This window comes from Lipophrys pholis (genome assembly GCF_963383615.2).
Source record: "Lipophrys pholis genome assembly, chromosome: 5".
Classification (NCBI taxonomy): domain Eukaryota; kingdom Metazoa; phylum Chordata; class Actinopteri; order Blenniiformes; family Blenniidae; genus Lipophrys; species Lipophrys pholis.
This window is the reverse complement of record NC_137628.1, coordinates 21,308,292-21,335,155: the sequence shown is the minus strand read 5'-3', so window position 1 is coordinate 21,335,155 and position 26,864 is coordinate 21,308,292. Positions and strand designations below refer to the sequence as shown.

Genomic DNA, 26,864 nt, shown 5'->3' with positions numbered 1-26,864 from the left:
GACAAATGCATGCAAAAAAGCAGGAGACATGCACGGTGATGAGTGTATGATGCAATGACAGATGAATTCATGTTCAACGAATATATACACTGAATTACCGCGTGTACACACAACATTCAGCATCACTGGAAAATTGACTTGTTTACAACCCAGCAGTCTTAACAAATGCAAAATGTGTGGGGGAAAACATGAAGTGAATCTAAAAGGAAGCACTGCAGAGGGTTTTTGAATGTTTACAGTTGCACTTCAGTTTTAGTTATGTTTCGCTTGTGATTCAGAACACATAGCTGTGGGTACCTTGGGGTCAGCACAGGAAAGTTTCTTATTAAAATGTCAAGAGCAATCACAGCATGAACGGCTGGAGTCATGGCTGAGGGGAAACAGCCTGAGCAAATCAAAAATTAAGTAATAGCTCTCATATATGATATCTATCAGGGAGCACGGGAGATGATGAGTGAGGGGAGAGTGCTGGAATGAAAAGGGGGTAGTGGGGTTGAACTGATCATCAACAATCTGAGGACAGACATATTAGAAATCTTGTCCCAGAGCCTTCGTTTAAAGTGGCCTTCAAAATAAAAGACAAACTATAGGGTTATCCTGTTATAATAGTGCAGCAGTAGTGCTTTTACTGTGAACTTTAAAGTACAGAAATGAGACCAGAAGCTCTTCCGGATGACATATTGGCTGCGAATCAGCTCCATCTACACTGTTTTGACATTATGTTTTGACAGTATCTAAACATGTTTACTATATCCAACGATTATATTTGTCTGAGACCCTGTTTACAAAGCATTTCAAGTTGAAACATATTGTTCTTGCATTTTCGTTTCAGAAACGTTTTGAGTTTAGACAGGTTTTGAAAACACTGTGAAATGCTGAAAACAATGCAGTTTCTATGTTGGGCCATTAGTGGGCGTTGTTTGTTTTTATAATGGAACGACACACACACACACACACACACACACACGCACACAGAGAAAAATCCGCTATAAAGAATAACAATGGTGAGTACACGGACAATATTGGATTGTGGTGACTATAAAACTAACATGTCCTTGGATAATATGGACTGGGAGTCATGCCACTCCGAAGGCCGCCATTGTTGTTATTGTTAATCTCCTTGCACATTTGCAGAAGAACTATTTACTATGACCGTGGTATGCATGCAAAGTGCTTCAGAACATTTGCAATTTCCTTCGTTTACATGGAGATGGAGTCGGAGCATTTTCACATTCATGTCGTAAGAATGACCTGTTTGATAGAACTACACACAACTACAACACAGTCCTTCACATATAGTTTTCACCAATTTGTTTCCAGGTTTAGGGATAGTTTCTTTGGGAGGGTGCAAACAATTTTCGACCATATATGGTGACCACACGAGGCAAAACATCTAAATCATTATTGGAGTAGGACAATCTATATCAAATCCAAGTATTTTTGTGTCGTAACTGTGAGCGATCCTGTTAATTCTTGGTCCAGTTACCACATAAAAATGGATACCTGGTCATGATACCAAAGCCCTTTCAACTTAATTTTGTAAATACATATCTATACTGTTTCATTGTGCATGCACATGGATTCCTTATGGAATGTGTTAGCTTTGTGAACAGTCTTGCAATGCGGTCATGAGCAGGGATCTTTTTCTACTAAATTAATATATACAAAAGCAAATCACAATTTGAAAATTAAAACAATAGATGAATAAGTTTTGTGCTGGGCTGGTTTACTTATCTGGAACCATTTAGACACAAGGCAAGTCCAAATGCTTCACAAAAACTTTTAAATTACATTAAAATTAAATAATGAGGGCACATTAGAACTGTGTTTGAGGAAGGAGGAAGCAGGGCATTACAGAAATCTTTATTAAAGATGAAAACCAAACTTATTTAGTTGAGCTTGGCAACATCCAGGCATCTATTCAAGCTTGGCAACACGAAGGGAGCTAAACCAGCGAAACTAGCTGATCCAAAAAACTGTAAAAACTAATCCCGCTACGTCTACTAACCTCTACCACTGTCTCCCTGAATCCCCACACAATGGTACTGCAAAGCAGATTAGGGGCAAACGACATTCATTTAGAAAGCACCTGCTTGGATTTTTCTGATTGGCTGCACACGCAATCTTGTTATGTGGTGCGGGCCAATTGTGGAGAGGAAATCCTGAGTGACGAATAATAATTCTCTGTCAGGCACACTGAACTGCAGAAACTGAGATACTGAGATGCAGAAAGAGGAAAAAAACAAACAAACAAACAAACAAAAAACAATATTTTATTACTTGCAGTACAAATAATGTCATTTTAAAATAATGTGTTGGCGAAAGCATTGCGTGAGCTCAAAATGGACTCACTATCTAGACCACTTCCACTCAAAGTGTTGGCAACTTGAGAAATACATCCATATGCCCATGTTGATTAGAGCTGCGATCAGCTCCTCCAAACTGCCGCGTACTTCCAAGAGCCTGAGATAACAGGAAATGTTCAAAACACAGCTAATGGATCGCTAATGCCGCCAAACAGTTTGCAAAAAAAAAAAAAAATAATAAAAAGATCAAAAGGATTAAAAAAGAATTTGGAAGCGTTAGTCTAAACAAAGAGTAACAGCCGATGAGATCTGTGGCAGCTGTTTCTCCTTAACATGATAACCCTCAACAATTAAAAACAGCTATACTAATCAACCAACAAATGGTAGCAATGGAAATTTTTTCAACATCCCAAAGCAGGAAGTGAGGGAGGGAGGGAGGGAGATTGAATGTAAGCACTAGGATATGTGAAGTGGTTGTGCTATGGGGAATTCTGGAATCAGCCATCAGTCAAAAAAGGGCCCAGAGAGACGACTTGACAGATGCATTCATTACAGACACGATGTCGAGGGGGGGGGGGGGGGGGGGGGGGGGGTCCAACACATGGCTCATTTCCAAACAGCTTCTGCAGGTTGGTTATAACAAATTGATGGATGAAACGGAATGTGAAACCTGGGATTTACAACTTTAAATTCGAAGATTTGAGAATAATATATTGTAATGTTCAATCTTTTCATGCAAAAGCCATCAGTGTCTTTCTCCCGACCTCTCAATTAATTTGTATTTGCTTTATTTTACATATAACTACACCTGTTTAGGTGATGACAGGCATGATAAAAAATAAGAAAAAAAAAAGCTTTAAACAAAAATAGAATAAAAACAACAACTGCAGTACAGGATGCAGCAGCAAGATGTGAAGAAAAGGTGTTCTATTTGTTGATTAAGTGCTGATTTTGCACAGATTCTAAACTGAACAAACGTCCCAATAGTCATGCCAGTTAGAGAGGTCAACTGAGCTCTTGCCCTGAAGGCTGTCAGCGAAACATCAACAGCTCTCCATCCTGCAGACGCTCTTCCGACCACTTCACAGCCTTACCAGAAATAAACAATCACAGTAATTGCTGTGAAGGTGCAGATGAGAGATGGTACGTCCTCAGACCGAGTGTCAAACCAACTTAGCCTGAGATTTTCTACATAAGTCACATTTTGGCGGAGGCGGTAAGCTATCTCGGAGATGAGGCTCCATCTCTCCTGTGAAATAAGACTCACCAACGGATGCATTAAGCAAGCAGAGCCTTAATTCAAATGCATTAACTTACCTGTTAATGTGTTTATGCCGAACACTAATGCAGGCTGCCCTGGTAAGCTCAATGAGTATATTTCAAATATGCCATAAAGGGAAGGAGCTGTCTTTGAAAAAAAAAGAAGAAAAAAACATAAAAAATGGACTTGCTTATCTGCAGCTCAAGAAAGTCGTGGTGCAGACCAAAATAATTTCATGGAGGAGGCAAGTTAATGTATTTAAAAATGCATGGAATGTTCTAAAAGAGAATTTATTTGTTTGTGAATGAGCCCAACTTTGAAAAATGGCCAATGTCCCAAACTCCTGCCAGTTTGGACTGTTTATTTTCAAGCTCGAGTTGACGGGCTAATTACTGTGGCACAGAAAGCTAGGATCACTCATTAGCGCGCCTTGACATTTTATTCTTCTAATCTGTTAAGAAGCCTTTAGGTCAAAGCTCAGTTGATTTTATGGCGAAAAAAAATAAATATTTATAATAAAATCTGCTGGCGACACTTTGTTTACTTTTTATTCTATTTAAGATTCATTGTCATAAGAGGAAAACGCAGGATTCATTTCCACGTTCATTTGCTTGAATGGAAAAAAAAAGGAAGCAATGTACAAAAACGACAAACTGGGTTGACATGAGGCCAGCGGTGATGTCTTTTTCTTTTCAACAAGTGCACTTTTTGAGCTAAATCCCGGTTCAGTGGAACATGGACTTTGTGCCGCACTGAATGTTAATGCTGAAGTGGGAAAGCCACCACTCAGATCTACCAGGAGCCGCGCTGTTTAATCTGTACATAGCGAGGCCGAGCGAGTGATCACAAGCGTAAAAATGGACTTTGTCAAATTACAGCCAATATTATTTTCAGCGCTGGGTTAAAATCTAAATCAAGGACTTACAACCAAGAAAAATTACAATTCATTTTTTATTCATAGTTGTGGTTCTTTCTGATTGTGTGAATAGTGTTGGGTTATTAATAATGTTCTGGTTCATTTGCTGTGTTCCTTGATGTTATCTGTGAAGGACCCAATTGAGGAGGCAAAGTCAGATTTCAATGGGAGATCATTTCAATAAAATCACATTGAGAATAAATTTCACATGTGATGCACTTCAAGAAGGCATTTTGGAGAGTTACCGTTAGTGGGTCACAAACCTATTACTTTAAAATGTCCTCAATGAAGTTAATGGTTTTCTTGAACCTTCCATTTGAATGATAAAATGTCACTTTACACTGTACACATTGAAATCAATCTAATGATGATATATATTTATCAGTGATGTTGCACAAAATAAAAATAAAAACACATCATTGTAAAAAATAAGGTTCCCAGAACATATTTCACGAGTCTGCCGTCAAATGACGATTATTAGATTCTATCATTGAGATAAATATGCAGCTTCACAATGTGTCTCCTCTGCACCAACACCAGCACCGACTTCAGACTTCAGCTTGTATTGGTGCAATTGGCAACTGAAGATACTGCTGAGCATGCACGGAGAGTCTTCTGATATCATATCAGATCTTGCTTGTTAGAAAATTCTCCTACTGAAAGAAATATGTCGTTCTGTGCTATTTGTGGCCCACTGTTTATTCGAGGTCCAGCACCTTGCTGAAGCGCACATCTGGAGAGAGGGGGTTGGGGGATCGAAACCACGAGCGCGCTCGCTCAAGTCAGCCACGAGCATATCAACGCAAATCGGAAGAAAACATGAGGTAGCTTAAACCTCAAGCCCCTTCAGTGACAACCGGCAATTCTGTTGATTGTGATATTATATTTTGCTCATTTAAAATGTATTGGCGTGAATCATTAAGCTGGAACTAGTCTTTCTCTTTTTCTTTCTTAAATCTGCTACCCTGAATGTAATTAACGTTATCTTTGTTTTTGTCTTTGTCCTGTGCATGGAGACAAGTCATTATTTCAGATTCCCACTCCTTGGTCAAAAATACCTTTCTCTTGCTTACGATTCATGCAAATTGCATTAGGACTTTGTTGACTAAATGAAAAAAATTAGACCATTCCGTCTCTTTATTTTTGTTACGTTCTCTTTATTTCACTCTTGGTGGCAAATGAGTGAGACATACAGCCATGTTTCTCTTACTAGATGTTGAACCGTGGTTAAGATGTTTGTGTATGTGTGTTGAAAAGCTGTGCAAAATAAAGGTCAAAGGGGTTCTCAAACTGCAGAGTTGTTATATTTAATTACCTCTTTTATGTATTTTTGTCGACGTAGTTTTTGCTGTCTGTCATTTTAATAGCTTTTTTTTTTTTTTTTACATTTTGCAGGAATTGTTGTTTCCATTGCAGCCCGGTGGAGCACTGGTCAGAATTTTGATTTAATTTTTGGTTTAATTCTGGGCTTGAGGGGCTGCTTGTGTCCGACGGTTTGCAAGTTTCCACTTACACAGTCAAAGGACAAGCGTGAGGTCATTTTAACATCACTGATTACACAACCTAGAGCCTCGTGATCCTGAATTTAATAAAACAGTACAGGAGTATTTGACAGAATGACAATAAAAGCTGTTCTATAATTGTGGTTGTTCAATAAATGTTTTTAGAATATATAACGGCATTTCTATCTGCTGCCATTTTAATATATGATCGGTGTTGTTTTGCAAAGCACAACATGCACTATTTATATAAGTGTTAATATAATCAGAATCTCTACATCCGGCACAGAGGGTCAGTTTCAGAAATGCTTCACGAATGGCTCGTAGCCGATGTAGAGCGGTGAAAACAGTGTCTCAGCAGCAAGAGCCCATGCTACATAAGAGCTGAGGTGAAATGGCCTTTAGAGATGAAGTTTTAAGCGAGGATAACTTTTTTCCTCATCCAAAACTACATTTGCCCCCAACTACATTTGTCGAGTTTGTAATCAGAATATCTCACCACGCAAAGCAGAACTCATCTACCAAACACAATTTCAGTGAAATACACAAACTTGTTTTAGATTATTCTTCCTGAAATCAAGAACATTTTCGCTTGGCGGATAATTTAGCTTATTACAAGAAGAGAAAGCCAAAAAACAAAAAAAACACCTGTAATAAGTAAAAGAATCTACTCATCAACACATTTTCTTGAATTGAAGATACAACCTAAAACCAAGTATATAAAGGAATCCTACTTGTCAGATGATTGTGTCTCCTGAAATTACTTGAAACTGTATAAATATCTATTGTATGAGTTTCACTTTTTGCAGTTTTAAGTAAGTAATTTTGTTGAGCAACAGAAGTACATCCATTCAAGGTGAGTTTTGGAGATAAGCCGCTCGGAGAATATGTTACAGGGTGCTGCCGTGCTAAGTGGCATGGTCAAGCCTTTGAAGAGCCCGAGGCATAAACCGATGAATAAGTTTGAGTGGGGAAGAAAATAAAAAAAACTAAAAAGCCCATGGAGGTCCATTTGCTATTCTACAAAAAGGGAAGAAAATACGAGAAGCAAAAAAATCAATCATGAGAGGGCATTGCTTTGGCTCTACACTTGAGTGGTGATTGAAGATTTCTCGTGAAGACATCCAGATGATTAATATCTATTGTGAATCAAAGGCAACTGTGTAATCATTGTGGATAGAGGCAAGAATGACAGGTTTCCTAGGCTGTGATTTCAGATTCACAAAGGTTGATTCAACATTTGCTTGCACATCTGTGAGCTTTCTCCTTTTTGGATGCAAAATATAAATTTGGCATTGTGTCGTCGATCAAACATTCTGTTATCACTGCTCTGTTGCAAAAAGGCTGCGTGGTTACAACTCTCTGTATTTGCCTCCCCCAGACTGGAGAGTGTTGTGCAATTCATATTTTTCTAAGAAAACCAAAAAAAGAAAAAGGGGGGTGGGAACGACGTGTTTGACAGCCACAGAATTTGCCCCGGATAACAGACAGCTTAACATTGTCTGTATGTATACACAACGGCATGAAAGAGAAAACAATGCTGCATGTCTCCAGCAGTGTTGTCACCAGGCTTGTTTGGTCTTACCTCCTCTCATTTCAGTAAATGCTGTCTGTCATCTTTGCTTGTCTGCCCTAATATTTGATCCTTCCTTTTCACAGCAGACGCGGAGGAGAATGAAATGCTCAAAGCGCGCTCCTCCCCTCAGGAAGGTCTTGTGTCTCTACACGGTGCCACCGACTCGCTAAACTCCACACGTGTTTTGTTGACATAATTACAGTATTGCAGCGCCGCGTAATGCCAACATGCGTGCCGCCGCTTGCCCTCCCATCTTAACTCAAAGCTAAAACACACCGCCCATTCTGTCAAGCCAACCCCTGAGTCAATAGAACATCCTGTCAGGGTGAATACCGCCTGCCAGCCTGTCAGCCAGCCCCGCCAAATGCCCAACGGGAGGGCGAGTTATAGCCTCCCATCTAGAATGATCCTCTGGTCCTCGGAGGTCAGAGAAGACACGGCCATATGTGTTCTGAGCAGGTACCTGCTATTGTCAATTTTCCGACACAGTTCATCCTGCCAAAAATAAATAAATAAATAGGAAAAAAATAAACCCTCTCCACAAACTGCATGACACTACAACTGTTGTCCTGGTGGTTTATGGATGGCTTTTCATTTTCTGGGGCAAGACACCAGCTCAAATGGGCTCCTATCTTTATTACAAAATGTGCAAGTCATGACAATTTCAGCTGGATTTAATTGACACTGAAAGAACACTGCAGAAGCATGCTTGAATGATTGTAGCACATCAACAGACTCATGTGTTGTAATTAGGATTCCCCCCCCCCCCCCCCCATGTATGGTGTCAGCATTTTTGTTCATGACAGTATCAATCTTGTAACTAGTGAAGATGACAATTTACTCAATAATGCCTTTAAAAACACACACACATATATATATATATATACACCACTGAATGAATCATTACTACAAGGAGGCAGATTTTGGACATCTTATCTTCATGATCTAAGAGTTAAAACAAAAACATAGATTGATCATTCTAAACATCTCAGAATGCTTCCATTGCGCAGATAATAAATTAAGTCCTAAAGCATTCCTGAAACAAGTGGACACAATAATCAAGCGCTACGTGCTCGTTCTGAGTCTTGTCAGTGATGCGCTGTGTTCACACAGTATTACAAATGTTCAAACTACAACTTTTGCATTCATAGTTTGAACGGCGTGTGATTATTTAGAATATCAATATCAATTCAACTGTTACAATATCTGATTGCCATTCTGTACAAACTGCTTCTCATCATCGTTTGAGAGGTTCAGGCAAGTTTGAATCGGAAGAAAAAAAAAAGAAAAAAAAAAAACAGCATTATAAAAATAAGCCATCATATATGTATGTACATAGGACAGTGGTTACTCTTTGATAAAATAATATACTCAAATGATATGGCTCTATTTCATGATTATTTTCCACGCACAGAAAACGTTGCGAGTTGGATCAAATTTGAGGCTCAAAAAATTGTTTTGGATAAACTTATTTGAGAAAATGAAAACTAGGTGTATCCTAGGTTCACCACACGCATCTTCAAATGACGCAAGCGTTGCTCATTTTTCATTAAATTTTTTTCTATGAATAAAGCCACACCAGCTTGAAAAATAGAAACTTCACAAATCCTGAAATATTATCATGTGTCATGTAAAGCCTGAATAAATCACAGGTTCTGCAGTATATACAATATTTCTAAAGATTCAGAGAACACTGCTGCAATCATGGAGGGGACTGCTGACTTGACAGTCGTCAATAAGAACTCATTGACCCCCCGTCCACAAAGACTGTAAGCCACCGACGATCAATCCTGAAAGGGCTGGTTGTTCAACGAGCGCTGGAATAGGGAGGATAATGTGTGGCAGGAGATGGTGCACAAGGAAAGACTATAGCCTTGAAGTGATACTCAAGCAAAACCACTCATTCAAGGTGGAGGAGCTTCACATTGAGTGGGAAAACCACTCCTGACGATATGTCTTTACTCAGCGATGTAAATGAAAAGTCTTTTTTGTCAGACGGAAGTTAAAGTTGACTTTTATTTAGAAATCATGGTCCTCGAGCGTGGAAGAGTAGAACGGCTCCCAATGTGAGCTGCTCTAAAGTCCAGTGTGAAGTATCAGTGAGAGATTATTTGTCCAAAACAAAATGATATAATTAAAGTATTACATATAACACAGTATTGAAATCTGAGCTTCCATAGCTTGTTAAGAATGCCAGAAGCCCAGCCCCTTCGTCCAATTCTGTAATTATGCTTCAATTTAACATTAAATGGATATAAAAATGCACCTTTATGTAGTCATATGTAGTAGCTGCTATGTGTTCAAATATAATAAAAAATAAAAATAAAAAAAATAATAAAAAGCTTTCCAAGAGACGACCACAGAACCTTCTGTGAAACATTGAGAGGCTCTTATATGTTACATGGCTGCTTTTCTGCTTCTGGCACACTCTGACACTCTGTGTTGAATCTGTGCAAAGCACAATGGAATCTCAAGACTGTCAAAGCATTCTGGAGCAAAATGTACTGCCAAGTATCAGACAGCTCGGTTTCATCTGCAGGTCGTTGGCTTGTGACAATGACCCCAAACAAGCAGCTCAAAAACACACAGGAAAGTAGAAGCACAGGGGTGAGCATGAGATGTCCCTTTAGGAGTGTCCTCATCTGAATTCCAACCACAGAAATAACTAAAACGTACCAAGGATGGTATATTGACCTGTATAGACATTTGTTTCAGAGATCAATATATATATATATTTTTTTTTTTTGCAGTGCTTAACTACAAAGGTTACACAACATTGTACCAAGTGAAGGAGGCCGTTATTTTTGTTTATGCTCTCCAAACCTTTTGTTTAGAAGAAAGTCCTGTTTTTATTGGCTTTATTACAGGCGGGGATGAGTTAAGGTGTTTTTTTTCAGAAACATTTATTATTTCTTTTTTTTTATGAAATAGTATTGGGTTTTTTCCCCACATCCACACATGGTTTGATGCTGTGTGCGTTACTTATAAGACTTCCAGTCACTGAATTAAAGTTCTGATGCTAAGAGACAAATCGCAGACACTGATTTTCAGGTCAGGCGAGAATAAGTCCGAATATAGTTTTTCACTATCAAAAAATTCAACTAATAATCAAAGACAGTAATAGCCTCACTAAAACATAGTCAATTAATTACTGGTTCATTCTTCTGTTGTACTAAACTAAACCTATTTTGAACATTTAGTGCTTTACAACGAGAAGAATCCTACATTGTGAAATGAAATCACCAAACTGTTGTTTTAACAGTCTCGGTTTCACAAACAAGATTCATCCATACACCCTCAGTAGATCATTGTCACACAAACATATTATTTACTTCCGTTTAAGACTGAATTGCATAATTCTGCTCAGTCTAAAATGAATATACACACTCATGAGTTGCCTTTGAATATCCATGTGTTATGCCAGAATGGGTAAGATGGATTGGTTGGCAATCGGTAACAATAGCACGCCTGTAGTTTGTATGAAGAAAGTTATGATATTATTTTTTATAGCATGGAGAGGTGAAGATGGTGATGATGTCCCATGAAATCATTGACTCACCTGTCTGCGCAGGTCCCTTGTCTTTTTGGTCATTTTGTCGATGGCTGAGTTCAGCGGGTCTCCTTTCTCTTTCCTGCCAGTCTGCGGAAAGAAACAATACAAGCCACGTTAGCAGAATCACAGCACAAGTTTGTTAGGCCGTACATGAAACGGGCAAAATATCTGAACCGAGTATGCCTGCTTTCCTGTAAATCTGGGAAGACGTAGTGATAAAAAAGGACATGAAGCAAAGGGTCATGGATATATAGGTAGATATAATTGTGCAACTGAATACAACAAAAACTGTAATGAAGACAAATTAGAACTATGAAATAAGCGACAGCTCAAAAACCATGAGTCTTACAGATGTGACAGTTCAGTTGCAGGCTGAAAAATTCATTTTTATCTGTCATGTTAAAAAAATGTCACTGTATATGTACCGTGACATTTTTGAACAGCTACAGCCTTTTTTTCCCCCTGATATCGACAGTAGTTGATAAGATCCTCTTTTGATGTGAAATCAAGACCAAAAATGACTACTTCGTGTGAACACGTGCAACAGGAATGACAATTTAGTTGAGTGAGTTGATTCTGAAAATTTTCCTTTTAACGTCGGAGAGTTGCCAGCCGTACTTACAATAAAACTTATTCTAGTTAATTATGTTGTGTGTGGTCTACTAGTGAAGCACCTTTAATTCTGCCATCATAATTGATGGGTAACTGAGCGAGGGGGGACACTGCGCCTTGAATATTGACTTTTTGTGTTTGCATGAGTGAAAATGGCCAAACCCTGAAGATTTCAGCGCGTTTGACAAAATATGATCTCGAAAAACTGCAGCTTATGTTGGTTGCTCATAGTCTGTACTGTTTAGTGTCTATCAAAAGTAGTCCAAAGAATGAAAAGTCTTTAACTGGTGATATGGTCGCACAAAAATGGATCAGGAATAGTTTGGGTTGTTGACGCGGGTCTCTAAATTATCCAGATATCGATTCAGTTGAGGATCTGTTGGATAGGGTGGACAAACTCATTGGGGCCCCATCTGGCAACCACCAGGAGTAACAGAATCTGCTGCGAACATGTTGGTGCTTGGTAGTTCACTGCACCTTCAGAGTTCCAGTAGAATCCACGCCTCAACAAACTGGATCTGTTTTGGTAGCAAAACCAGGACACAACTTTAGAGGATGGTCATAATGTTAAAGCTGATTGGTGTATTTCAACTTATCTCAATGTGCTGATTATGTTGTAAAAAAAAAAAAAAAGTACATTTGGTGTAGATTGCCATCTCACAAGCTGGACTTAATTGTCAAATATGCACAAACTACAAGTAACCCTTAATTAACTCAGAGTCTGTGGAAATGTGACTGAAAGTGTTTGTAATGTTACCTAGCAACTGGCTTCTCTGGCAATTTTCAATTTATTTGTCGCCAATTTCCCTGCATGTTGCACTGTTCCTCAATGCCAACTCCTACCGGTGGTTTTAGGAGAGCGCAGACGACCGCATGCTTCACCTGATACATGCAGAGTCATCAGCTGTTTCTTCTCACCTTCCGGCGGGGAGTTTCACAGGGCGAGCATCGCAGACTCTGCTGCTCTCCAGTTAACCAGCATCGCCATGAACTACTAACGGAGGGACCATGAGAAAATCTTTTTCCATGTTTTGCAAAAAAAAAAAAAAAACGATTCACTAATAGTGCTCACCACAAAGCCTGCCCAAGGAGAATGATTCATTTTCAGCAATGCCACCATGCGTGCTCCATTTACCACTTACAAGCTACTGTTTTTGCTCAGAAACCATAGCAAAGAGAGGGGTGATTTATACTGCTCATGTTATTGGATCCCCACTTCTACAATGTGACTTGGGATGGCACTTTGGCCGGGAGGTTAAAAAGATGGTGTCAGTGCCTTGGAGCAAACCATTTCTGCTCCAGGGGACACACACACTATACTATGCTCTCTCTTGAGAAATGCAGTCTTACTCTTCTCAGGCAGGACAAATCCCCACAATTCTTTTTATAAGGCACATCTTTGAACAGATTTCCCTGCATATTAGTATAAATAATTTTTACTACTTTAAAGAACACGATTAGGATGTAGAATAAAAGGTTTCTGAAACAGCATAATTGACTTGATTTCTCACAAAAGACTCATTTTCTCTTTGTCAAGCAGCACCCAACATAAGACTGACCACCATCCCAAGAAAGGTCACTGCAACATTGATACATTAACAAGATGTTGACAATGGCATCATTAAAAACCGAAACGGGAAACCAACAAAATGGGTACTGATTGTGAATAATGTGTTACGTTACTTGATAGCTGGATATGTACAAACACGTAAAGTCACCACCATGCCCACACAAGTCGCATAAGGAAAACAAAGAGAAGGACACAATCACACCTATGGCCACGACAGAGACACCAAATAACCTGATATGCATGTGTTTGTAAGTCCTCTTTGGAATGGTGGAGACGCTGAGTCGATATCAAGGCGAACACAGAGACAGACATTCATGAAACACCAACAAATTAACACCTTCAGGTAATTTAAAGTCGCAAATTAAGCTAACAAGCAGGCCTTTTGATGGTAAGAGGAAATGAAAATAGTTAAAGAAAGCCAATACATAGACAGGAAAGACACAGACTTCACGGAGAAAGGCCACAAGCCCAGAATCCAATACATAAATGCCAACAAGTATTTCACAACAGTTAATATTTTAATATCAAGTCTTAAGAATCGGAGTTGATGACTGACTGAAAATGTGCTATACTCTGCTCAAACTAAGGTTAATGCAAAACACAAATCAAAATCTTCACACGGCAGTGGCTTCCAATATAAAATAAATTCATTTTTGTGGAGTCAAAGAAGATGGTTCATGGGTAAAAAGATAACAAACTGAGCGGTTGTGTTATCTTTAAGACTAGACTTTGAACAATTAAGATTATTGCCACAAAACATTGAGTGAGAATACTCTGAAAAAAAAATAGTTAACTGGTTAAAGCAATAAAGAACATGATGGGAAGGCAAACCCTTTCAAATGGATAGTACCAAGAATAATTTATTAAGTGGGAGGGAAAGGTTTTACAATTAAAGATGACTTAATGATTAGTGGTGCCCAGTTTGAACAACTTTGGACTATTGCTACAGAAAAACCTGTCAATAGCTTCCATTTGTGTGAGTTCACGATGTATGTTGGTTAATACATGTGGAAGATTGATGCTATTAAGCAAATTCAATATTTTGTATCATATGACATGAACAGTAGACTTGCCAGTGATATAATGGTCAGCACTTGTGTTTCAGCCCTAAGAAAAAAAATCAAACTGTGTGGAGTTTGCATGTGTGGGCTTTCCACATGTACTCTGGTTTCTTCTCACAGTCCAAAATCATGTGTTTGGGTTTGATTCGTGGCTCTATGTGAGTTTGTAATGCAATGACCTGCCCATGGTGTATGATGCCCTCGCTGGATCAAGGAACAGTAAAACAAACTACTATTTCAATTTGTAAGGCACTCAAATTACTGAGAATTATTGCTTCAACTTGCACTTAAGTGAAAAGAGTGACAGTTATTCTGTCTAATTTGATTTGCTAAAACAAATAAAGAGTATGAAAATTAAAAGTGTGTTTTTTTGTTAATTATACAATCTCGGGCAATGTGGAATAAAAGTAAAATCCCATTTATTTTTTGCTGTGGTAAAAATGGATGGTGGCACGATCAACAGATTTTAAGACATTGTCATCTTCTGTCTCAGAAATACCAGCATGCAGATATATTTGTATCGTTGCCAGGCAACCATCTGATGATCCTGGCTGGTGTAGCGTGAAGGCGAGCAACCAAATTGCTTTATCAGCCTTTGCAGAAAGGCACATACCTGGTGACACAAACTCACGATCATCCACGTCTGGCTTAAATTAAGATTTCTTGAGATGCACTGATCACTCCAGAACAATGGGGCTTAAGTAAAAGGGCTATTTAGTCGTTATCCTGTTTAATGAGACTTCAAATGCGGATGCTTATCTCAGTGTTGGTGGACTATTGTCCTGCCCTTTTGATAATTGAGTGGAACAGAATGCCTCATATTATGTGTCTCGGGGAACCAAATGAGCCCACATCCAACACACACCTCATGATAAACTCATGCCCAGGTTAACACAGATCATCACTTTCAATGCCCACGGTCACTATCTGCTTGTAAAAGTAATAATTCCACATTAGCTGTGAATATGTCTCCTATCACAAAGAGACAGCAGGGGAAGGAGAGGACCGCCATGGTGAACTCGTGCCCCTGACGTGATTACACTGCCGACCCAGCTTTTTTTTCCTCTGTGGTCCCTTTTGCCTCTTAAAGAAAATGAGCCCTCGCTGCTACTTCAGTGTGGTGATGGTGCATGCATGCGTTTCTCCCGTCTTACAACAGACGCCAACTTGAGGACAAACAAGCACAATGTACACCCGTTTGACCCAATATGGATTTGTCGCAAGTTCGATTCTAACAGTGCAGCTACGTGCTGCTGGGAAATCCACATGTGTGCAAGGTCACTCATGTGAAAGTACAGAAAAGTGCCTATAGCCATAAAAAAAATGAAAAAAAAAGAAAAAGATATGATTCCCTTTTCAGTCTCACATATTGCTGGCCTGCCCTTGGTCAAGGCTCATATAGCATGAGCTTTCACTCACATGGATGTTGAACATTAAGAATGAATCATTTGTCTCCTAAGCCCTACCAAAGTTAGTCACCCTCCTCTTCTAATAGTAATCACACAGCCAAGTCATTTCCTGTTGGAGCAATGCACCACATTTACAAAGAGGGAAAACACTCATCTTTTCAGCAGTCATGTTTGAGGGTTCAGTATAAATTGGAGAAAAAAAAACAACCTGAACACGACCTTACTACTGTACTGTGTGCATGACATTTTATTATATTCACTAATGTCATTCTGAGATATACAAAAAACATTGCGTTGTTTGCTGACACGCAGTGGGGAGAGGAAATGAAGGCAGCATTCAGTGCCACAGACACATACAGGCACTCAGTGATGGTCACGCGCACACAAGCTCTTCTACACCGAAGCAGAGGACATAACAAACATTAGTTATTGTGTAGCCTAAAGAGCCTAATGTGTCACTGGCGCTCCAGAAAGATGCGCTGGTTTATAGATGCTTGCCGCCAAAAGTATGAAAATAGGTTTAAATGGAATACTCCTCATGGAAATGAAACCATCTTCCTGTGGTAATAAAAATTTTGAATCCTCAACTGTACCCAGACAATTTGCGAATAATATAAATAATTTTAATGTTTACAAGCCAAGTAAACAGACTGGGGGTTTTTTTTGTTGGTAGAATCAGAAATCCAGATGTTTCATTTCTTCTAATTGTTTAATCTGAGTTAAGACGATAATAAAGGGTAAAGTGAGATCAGACTTGAGTCTCCATCAGACTGAAACTTCAAGCATTTATTGAATGTTCATCACCTGTTACACTTTGTAACATAATGTTGAGTAAGACATCAAGTCTGACTGCAGAGTAACAATACAGTAACACAATTTGCACCATTTTAGCAGTTTTTTTTTTTTTTTTTAATTATAAGCTCCTGCACTCTACACAATGGATTTCCTAAACTTAAGTCGGTTTGAAAGCATGATGTCACTCTCCACTGAATCCACTACAGTGACATCCGCTACAACAGACTCCAAGAGGCAAGAATAATGTTAACCTTTAAGCCATCAACCGACGCTACTCTTACCCTCGGAAACTAAATGGGCAAACAGAATTGAGTCGCTGGGAAAGATTTGCTGTGGAAACACTGACAATGTGGGCATGGTCCAAGATTTGACCTTCTCAGGAATCTATTCTTCAACAAGGCAGAGAGCTAAGTTTGCAGCCATCTGAAGACGTGCCTCACTTTCCAAGGGAGGACAATGGATTTGATCAAAGAGATGACCGAAACAGCACCGTTCATAGCCCCCTTTCAAGTTATGCCTCCTGTGGCGCAAGGAGGTGTGTTTATAAGCCGCGGATTGTTCTTGTAACATCCATGTGCATGGACAAAGCTGAGGAAAGCAGATGAAGAATGTGGATGGGGCCCTGGGTTTTATCATCATGGGAATCTGCACCACTTCATTTGGTTGATGCCTGCATCAACGTCTCAGTTAGTTTTTGGAATTGTATATGATCGGACAGCTGAATGAATAGAAACAATCAAGTAAAGCAATGCAGAACCACATTCCACTGAGGTATTTGGGCATTAACCTAAATGGTATGGCGGCTGCTGCTGCTAGCAGGGCAAGCAACTGCCGGGCCGTTTTCACATAATTTAAGCAGAGAAGTTGTAATCTGTAATCCCGTCCCAGTCTGAGAAGAAGTCATGGAGTTTATTACAACGATGACCTCACAAGATGTACCTCATTTTTTTATTTCTATAAAGGAAAGGCTTCAGGAGGTAAGTTGAATATGTTTGTACTGAACAGACTGTAACATTCTGACAGCTTTCCAAGTCAACATGCATCTTTTCTTTAAGGCTCCTACTGACAACTGGGCATGAATGATTACCGTTTTTCTTTTATGAGCATCCATTTGATTTAATCTTGAATTTCCTGGATTGATGCAGGATACTTCTGACAGTTACACTGACTCAAAAAGACAAGCAAACCTAAAAATATGCCTTCCTAATGCTGTAATTACATTTCCGCCTTGATATGTCAAAGCTCCTTCAGCATAGGTGGACATATGCATTGCTCATGTTACGGCTTCTCTGCAAAACATAAACCATCCAATTAAAACCACTACGTATGAATCCCCCATCATGAACTTTAAATCCAAGGCGCTCCATGAGGATGAATCATAGGTTAGTGAATGTGTCAGGCTCACAGTCAGTTTGACTTGGTCTGAACCGTGGTTGGTTGATATGTGTGTGTGTGTGTGTGTGTGTGTGTGTGTGTGTGTGTGTGTGTGTGTGTGTGTGTGTGTGTGTGTGTGTGTGTGTGTGTGTGTGTGTGTGTGTGTGTGTGTGTGTGTGTGTGTGTGTGTGTGTGTGTGTGTGTGTGTGTGTGTGTGTGTGTGTGTGTGTGTGTGTGTATGCATGTATCACAAGCTGAGTCACATTATTGCATTTATGTGCATTCATCATTTTTCTCCGTTCCCAACCAGGTGTGTGCCTGGACGTGTGAGTGTTTGTGCTGTCCAATTCACAGACATCACAAGCTTTACCGCATGCTTGCCTGTTGATTCAATTGTGTCCCGTACAGCAACATTCACTGCTTAGTTTGTGGCTGCCACGCGAAATGTGCATGGCTGATTTCCCGGTGAGAGTAATTCCCCACGGTGAGCCGCAGACTATGTTCCCAATTGCCCTCCCCCCGATCTATTATTTTTTCACCCCCTGGTGTGCAATCATTCTCCGTTGGGAAGAGTAAGGCAGGCGGCGGAGGGCAAGGGTCTGAGAATAAGCATCAAGTGTGTGGGGGAAAGAAGTGGGAACGGAGTTATTCCTGCCCACTCAGGAGACAACTGGTGGCAGGCGGACAGCCGGGGAGTGACGGAGGGCTTCGAGCGATCTCTCATGCCCCCCTCAACTAAGTGTGTAATTTAGTAGTACACTGCAGTTCAAACTGTTCAGCAGCATCTGTGACCTTTGATCTGTAATGACGCACAATGACAAACTGTTGTATCTGTACGAGGTGGAATGGCGGGCAGATTAATGTGGCATTTGATTGTTGTTTTTTCAATGATTCCAGTTATTCTAAAATGTTAAATAATAGCGGACGTTCCACCTTGAAATAATGCTAGAACTGCATTGACTACAAAGGTGCAGTGCAACACTGTTAATCTAAATATTTAAAACAAATTCTATCTGTGACTTGTGACTCTGACGTTTTCATTCAAATTGCATTCTGAAAATAAAAGATACACAGATTTCCAAAAGAAAACAAAGCTGAGTGCCTTGACAAAACATGTTCTCCTTCTTTTATTTTCATGGTGACATCTCTGCTCCTTGCGTGAACAGAGTGAGGAATGAATCGAGAAATTCATCGTCAATAACATGGCAAATAAAAGGAATAGGCAGATGAATCAGAGGGAAGAAAATAGGTGGGAGCATCAGACATTGTGTCTCATTGTCTCCCAAGATCAATGTGTTAAATGATATCAATTCCGGCTCCTTGTCAATTCAATTAGGCAGGAACGAGAGGTACAATTACTGTCCAATGTGGTTACACTGTCTGCAGCAGGCTTAAAGGGGAAGGCATGCTGATAACAACAGGGTGAGAGAGTGTTTGTGTATGAGCGAGCCGGGGGTGGGGGGGATAATAGTGGTAACATGTTGGTCGGGTTACCAGCAGATAATGGGGTAGCGAGATCCTCATTAAGATAAGTTGGGCTCCCTTAGCAATAGTGCCACAGATGGGCCAATTTGACTTGTTCTCATTAAGTGCAACTTAAAGAGGTGCAGCGGTGGCTATCAGCTAGTTTGATTACAGGATACTGAAAAAAAGAAAATACATCACGATGCCTCCGGCGAGAAAAGATACTTCCAGATGAGCAGTTCAGATTAGAATTTCTTTTCTCTCATTTTAAATGAAATGGCAACGTAGTACAGAAATAGATGTCATATCATAATCTCATTATAGCCATTCTAAATTCCAGTGAAACAAGTAGATGTACCGAGCAGGCACGGTGCACTGCAGGAGCAAATAAGTAAAGAAATCTCATTCAAATCAAAGGATAGGTATAATTTTATTAGCCCGTGCACATATCTAAATAAGTCATTTAGATGGATATTGTTCTGATAGGGTCAAAGGTACGAATGAAATATGCTTAAATTCGAGGAAAAGGTCTCCATGGCATTTCCATTCAGTCACTATCTACACCCACTTATGTGCAGGGTCATGCAGAGGAACGAGCTTATCCCAGTCAGTCGTCTATCACAGGGCTAACACGTACAGTCAGACAGCCATTTAGAGCCACGTTCACACCACAGGCAATTTAAAGTCAACTATTCACCTGCATGGCTTCAGAAAATATAAAAATTAAAAATACAAAAAAATAAGGGGGGGTGGGGTGGGGGGCTGGATAAGGGTTCATATCAAAGCACCAGGTCTCTGTCTCATTCAGTCTGCCGGCCCAAAATACAAACTAAACTGTCTGAATTGTCTAAAATGTTGCATTTTAAACATCCATGTGGAAAAACGGTGGACTATCTATGTTTGTGTTGACTAGGACAAAGGCCTTTACAAAAACAATAGAACACACAGACATACTGTATATCGCTTCTATCGGAAAACTTTTGTGGTTCATTTTTGTTGGGTTTTGTTGAATTTTCATATCTTCTTTTATTTTGAAAAATAAGTGAATAAAAATATACATTGATTTTCGATGAAATTATTAAACAAATAAATAAAGGTTTCTTATATATTCTCGAAGTAATACCTCCAGCAAGTCCTTTTATAAAGTATAATTTAAATGACTCTTTCATAAAAGCTAAATCTGAAAACAAAGTAAACGAGTTAGTGTAAAGTGCAGATTGAGATTGGCAAGCATAAGTACAGATCAGACGCATGGCTTTTTCTTTCAGCTAAACAAGATATTACATGGTTTAGTTGATGCTGTGCTTGTCTTTTGTATTTTCTTACTACAGCTTATAGGTAAATAATGCAGAATTGCACACAAAGCACCATCTTCAAAGCACAGTATAATCATAATAATCAATATCATCATTATTATTAGTAGTAATAGTAGTAGCAGTAATGGAGCCTCATGGGATGTAATATTCCTTTCAGTGACCCGAAGTAATAGCTTCCAGGCCTTGAATCCCAGGTGAATGCCAAACATAGCATTATTTTCTGAGTATTATTAACATTTATATAGTCCTGTGCAGCCCAATGAACAACTTGATCTTTTTTTATTGATTTTTTTAAATGAAGCTCAAATGTTTTTCATCCATATAGGCCTATTATCTTTTTAATTAAATTATTATTATTATTATGTCTCTCTTCAGGTTTTATTTCTTAATGTGATGAAATAATTTTGGCCTCCTCGTTTCAGAAATGTCCACATCATTTCAGTATGTTGCTTATAAAATTGAGGGACTCATTTTACCCGGTGTGATTACAAATGTTCTGGCTGTATTTGATACATATAACGTGGCTGCTGGTAACATGGCGAATGCTCAAAGCCAAATAAATGCCTGTTAGATTAACCGTCGACTCCAAATTGCCTGTGGGTGCGAGGCTGATTGCGTGTCTCTGTGTATTAGCCCTGTAATGGACATGTGACCTGTTCTGTGTTCATCCTACATTGCCAGACATTATCTCGCATCGACTCCAGCTTCACACAAACTTGACAGAAGTGCGTCTAGAAGATGGATGGATGGCTGGCAGCTTAATCAATAAATAATGAATATATAAAAGGTAAGTCAACTCCTTACTTAGTAGATAAGTTGTCAGTGATCCTGTGCTTGACCATCTAATGTACAAAAAAATTATATTTAAATGTCAGACGACTTCAGAATTTATTAGCATGTCATTAAAAGACACTTTCTTAAGGTAAAAGCATTCCGATGCAGGAGTATAAAGGAGTCTGCAAACGTCTTGAATGGAGCCTTAGGACAGCAAGTGGCCACTCAATCTCCCACGAGTTGCATATACGCAAGCTTCATGTCTTCTCTGCTCTCACATGGTTACCCATGGTATCTATAACAGTGTTTCTTGAGCCTGGCAGTCTCTTGTCAGTAAGAGTTAAAGCAGCCTCGAACGACGCTGCCTGAGGAAGAGCCGGAGACCCTTCTGGCACAAGCCCTCTTATGTTTAATGGCTGATGCCGTTTGCTTACTCCTCTCATTACACTGGCTCATGTTACCACTGTGAGCCTGTCACTGGCTATTAGCATCTGTGGTCAAGCAGGCTGTGGATGAGAGAAAGCATCTGGCTTATCATCAAGCACATCGCAAGTATGACATGAGCAGTTTCTTTGGGACAGAGTAAACAGAATGAAGGATTAACACCCTTTCCTGAATAGATGTAGGGGTAATAGTGCTGGATCGAGGTGTGTGTCAGTGGATCAGTCACACAAACACACACACACACATATAGAAAAAGCTTTGCAGCTCTGACAGAGTGACCATCGGGTTCTTGATCACCTCCCTTCTCCCCCGATCGCTCAGTTTAGATGGCCGGCCAGCGATAGGAAAAGTCCCGGTGATTCCGAACTTCTTCCACTTACAGATGATGGAAGCCACTGTGCTCATTGGGACCTTCAAAGCAGCAGACATTTTTATTCAACCTTCCCCGGATTTGTGCCTCGAGACAATCCTGTCTCGGAGGTCTACTACATGTGGACTCCAATTAAACGGCAGAAGCAACTCAAGGATGATCAGTGGAAACAGGGTGCACTTGAGCTCAATTTTGAGCTTCATGGCAAAGGCTTTGAATACTGTTGTACATGTGATTTCTTACTTTTTCTTTTTTTTTTTTTACTTGCAGATGGATACTATAGCGAGAGAGATGCACAGAGAAATAAATCATATCCATCTTGTTTCATTTGTGTCCCTTAACTAAACTCTTTATTTTTAGAATTACCACACTTATTCAAAAATATAACATTTCTTGCAATGTTACAATGAAAACCCCAAAAATATGTAAGAGTTTCCGTTTTGATGAAAGGTTTTTAATGGGTTAACCTGCGTTAACCCGGACTGTGGTTCAGAATTTGTAGATGGAGGGTAATTCTCAAAAATGTTGACCTCGCGTGGCCTTTTTCCACACAGAGGGAGGCTACAGACACCATTAAGACTTTATTATCCATTTCCTTTTCATCAGATTCAGTACAGTGGCACTGTGAAGCTGTAAACTATCACCCTCCATTTTTCTGTTTTTACGGTAGAGGGAAGATATCCTGAAACAGCCTGGAAAATTGAGGTATGTCAGTGACTGAGCAGGCACATACACAAACCCAAGAAGGCAGGAGTGGATTCTAACAACTGTACAGGGCTTCTGCAGTCCATAAAAAACTCATGGTATCCCTGCAAGATGTACTCAACATGTGAAGACACTGAATTTCTGCGTATTATACAAAAGGTCTACTGTAAAAGATGCCTGTCTGAATGTAGTATGATGCGAGGCATCATAAACGTGTCTCAGTAACAAATGGGGTTTTTTAACTGATCACTTTATAGTGTGTGAAATCTTTTGGGAAAAAAAAAAAAAAGCAACCTAGAAACTGATACAGAAGTGCGAGGGTTAAATATTAGGTGAGTTGGGCTGCACGCCAGGGTTTTAGGTGCATAGTTTCAGGAGAATAAGGGAGAGCGGGGAAATGTCTGGTTATCAGACAGAGAGAGAGAGAGAGAGAGAGAGAGAGAGAGAGGAGAGAGAGCGAGAGAGAGAGGGAGAGAGAGAGAGAGAGAGAGCTGATAAAACAGTCTGGTCCTGCAGCAGCAGTGTGGGGAGCTCGAGCAATGCTGCCTGCAGCCTCCCTGAACTGAATAGCAAGTAGCTTGCGAGGGAGGGACTGAAGGAAGGGCAGCAGGAGAGAAGAGAAGCGAGGGAGGGAGAGGCTGAGAATAGGTTGGAGAGGGTGAGAAAATAAGAGAGCGACGTGATATCTGGGAGAGCAGAGTTGTGGTAAAAAGAAGAAAAAAGTGAGTCAATGGGGTGAGAAGAAGGTTTGAGCATCATTGATGTACTTTTGTTTCACTGCAGAGCTGAAAAACTCCATTCTTCACACATGCACAGACGCACACACACACATCCACACACACACGAAGGCACATGCATACAGGAACATGACGTGGCTGTCTGCTGGCGGCGTGCAGAACTGCCTTTGAAATAGCAGACGCTTCAGTCGAGTCAAATGCTACTGGTAAACCTCAAAACGGGGCTTCTGTGGGTCAATCCAATTTGAAGACCTGTTCCTAATACCAGAAGACATAATCCCATTGCATCACCATCATCGTCTACGGCGTCTCTGTCCTATATTGCATCACTTCATTCTCCATTGTTAGGTAGTGCATCATACTAAACGGTGACATGTTTAGGGGCACAAAGCAGAAAGCACTGCATCGCGCATGGTTCAAGGTGATGCTCAACTATACATCTTATCCCTGTCCAGTATATCGGCACAACACTTTATCCAATTGAAAAAATCTATATATATCCTGTCAATATTTGCTGTAACCATGAAGATATCATACAGAATAATGTGACCATATGTGCTTTGAACACTTGTGCCAATCATACACACAAAACAAAGCATAGCTAAGCTTCAAAATTGTGTATCTGCTGTATTTCGACTGAAACAGATACACCCATAATTCAAGAGACTTGCAGCCAGTCCACATGTATCTGGATGAATCGTCTGCATCAAGTGCAGAATCATTAGTTATGCTATCATTTAAAACATGCAAGGTAGGCATCGCCAAATATCATCAATAAAAACAGAAAACACATATTTGTCCATGATACATGAAAACTATATATAAAATATTGTTCACCTTGGGCTATGGTTGTCTTCAGAACGGACTTATGTCAGACAGTTATTATACTCATTAAACATCTTTGTATATATAAGTATAGACATAAGAAACTAAAGAAAATAGAATAAATCTCATTATTTATGAAGAGTATGGCACAACATTGGGTTGCATGTTTTTTCAGCTGCTGTAAGGTTGTTTTTTTTCCAGCCTTCACACACGACCCAAAGACATATTCTTTTAAAGAATTGATAGCTCTAAATTTGATCATAGATGAAGATTGCCTGCGAGTCCTGTGATGGACTGGCGACAAGTGCAGGGTGTAAACCACCCGTCGTCCACTGTTATCTGGATCGACTACGGCCCGTGACTCTAGAATGGAGAGAGTGGCTATAGAAGTTGGATAAGTGGTATACAGTTTCACTTTAGCTGATATATAATGAATGGCAGCCTTAGTTGTTAGAAACTGCAGTGTCAGTCATATTTTAATCAATATGAGCCAAGGCTGCCACAGATCGCAGTGTAGTGTAGTGTTTTCAAAAGAAAATAAAACAAAAAAAAACACTGCAACAATTTACTTCTGCGAAAGAAAAATAAGTAAATGATAAAAGTATCCAGAGATGGAGCAATAAGAGAGCGGACTGTTGTGCCTCGACAGTATACCCTTCACAAAGATTCCAGACCTGCTTGCCTGATGGGCTCTTTCCATTCACTGTCTACAACTGTCAAACCCACCACTCTCTGTGCCCTTTTAACGATCCTGTGTAGACCACGGGATTACAAGCCAGAAAAAGAGCTTCGAAAACTTGAAAAGACTGACGAAAGAAGCTGGGTTTTTTTTGTTGTTTTTTTGGGGGACACAGATGCATCTTTGGTTCCATTCCATCATTTCATCAGCTGCTGCCTTTCACCGATGACAGGTAACAGGGAGGTAAGGAGGGTGGGTGGGTGGGCGGGCGGGTTGGGGTGGTGCGGGCACACAGAAAAGAACCCATTCAGATGATAAAAAGAAAAAAAAAATTATAAAAATGCACATGTTCTCCAGGGCTACCAGCTCTCTGATAGCAATGTAACGGTGGCGTGTCGCCACAGTTATGCAAAATGATATGGATGTGTTTGTAAAGCAGAATAATGATGACTCAAGCTGCTCTTTTGGGTGGGTTGCTGTTTTGTAGGTAGCATTAATCAGGGATTGAGAGTAGGAGGGGTGGAGAAACGGTATATATGGACTTGGGTCTGACAGCAAAAAAGAGCCGGCGGCAGATCAAGCAAAAAAAAAACAAAAAAAACTTGCTAATGATAGCACGATAACAGTAACAGAACAACTGGTCTGTTGTGGCTGAGCCCACCGCGGAGACAGTGACTGTGTAAACAAACAGAGATATACAGTATGGAGCGAGACAACATGGTGTTCCCGTGCTGTAATGATCCAGGGTGCGACAACTTCAAAGACTGCTGGAGCTGGTTAAACTGGTGAAATGATTACGTCTCCCACCATCCTTTCATGTGGGCTTTGTCAGTACAGCCAGGCAGCGGCCTAAGCCACTAACAGAGTTGTTGCCGATTTTAGCTGCGAGGAATAAGGAACCCCAAAGCCGCAGCATATCTGGACGCGATGTAAGTGCACTGCATGAAAATGGATAGGGGGGGATATAACTTGCTGTCATGGTGGGTGTTTTGGGGATTGATGTCTTTTCAAAGGGACATCCATTCTCTTCCTTAAGCTGACTTTTAAAATGTATTCTTTCAATGGTCCCAGCTGTTTGAGCCACAGTAGTATATTCAGGAAATGACATGCAGACATCACCCTTGAAAAATATTGGCTATCATTTATCACACCTTCTTGGAAAGGAAGCAGATTCGAACATGAGGAAAGATGAGTGAAGCTCTCTGCAGCTGATTTATTGAACTGTCACACAACATCTAAATGAGCTCTGATTTGATCACAGACTGATAAATTGATTCCGCAGTGGGAACAAGGATATGTTGCACCACTCATATATATTTGAAAGATCCTAATTTTAACTGTGCTTGGCAACGCCTGGTCTATTACACGAGAGACCTAGTACAGAGGAAGAAAAAAAAATCATTTACGACAGTACATGACTAAGGATTCACGGCAGGACGCAAAATAAATGAAACCCCTACTAAACCACTGTTAATTGCATATAATTGAAAGATATTTCATGTGCTGTCATAAAAACATGGAAATATCTGTATATATGACCAGGTTCTCAATGTAGGATTTAACGTCCAGATAATATATTTTGGGACCTTTATGTCATATAATCTTGAAACAATGGGAC

General features: G+C 39.9%; 1 protein-coding gene across 2 annotated transcripts in view; it reads right to left on the bottom strand.

Annotated features, from left to right (window-relative positions):
• Positions 1-26,864, bottom strand: part of ctnna2 (catenin (cadherin-associated protein), alpha 2) — a 349,228-nt gene that overhangs the window by 99,964 nt on the left and 222,400 nt on the right. For both annotated transcript variants that reach the window (XM_080463022.1, XM_080463023.1), the window contains exon 8: positions 11,118-11,198. In XM_080463022.1, coding sequence (XP_080319148.1) covers positions 11,118-11,198 — 81 coding nt within the window. The remainder of the gene's footprint in view (positions 1-11,117; positions 11,199-26,864) is intronic.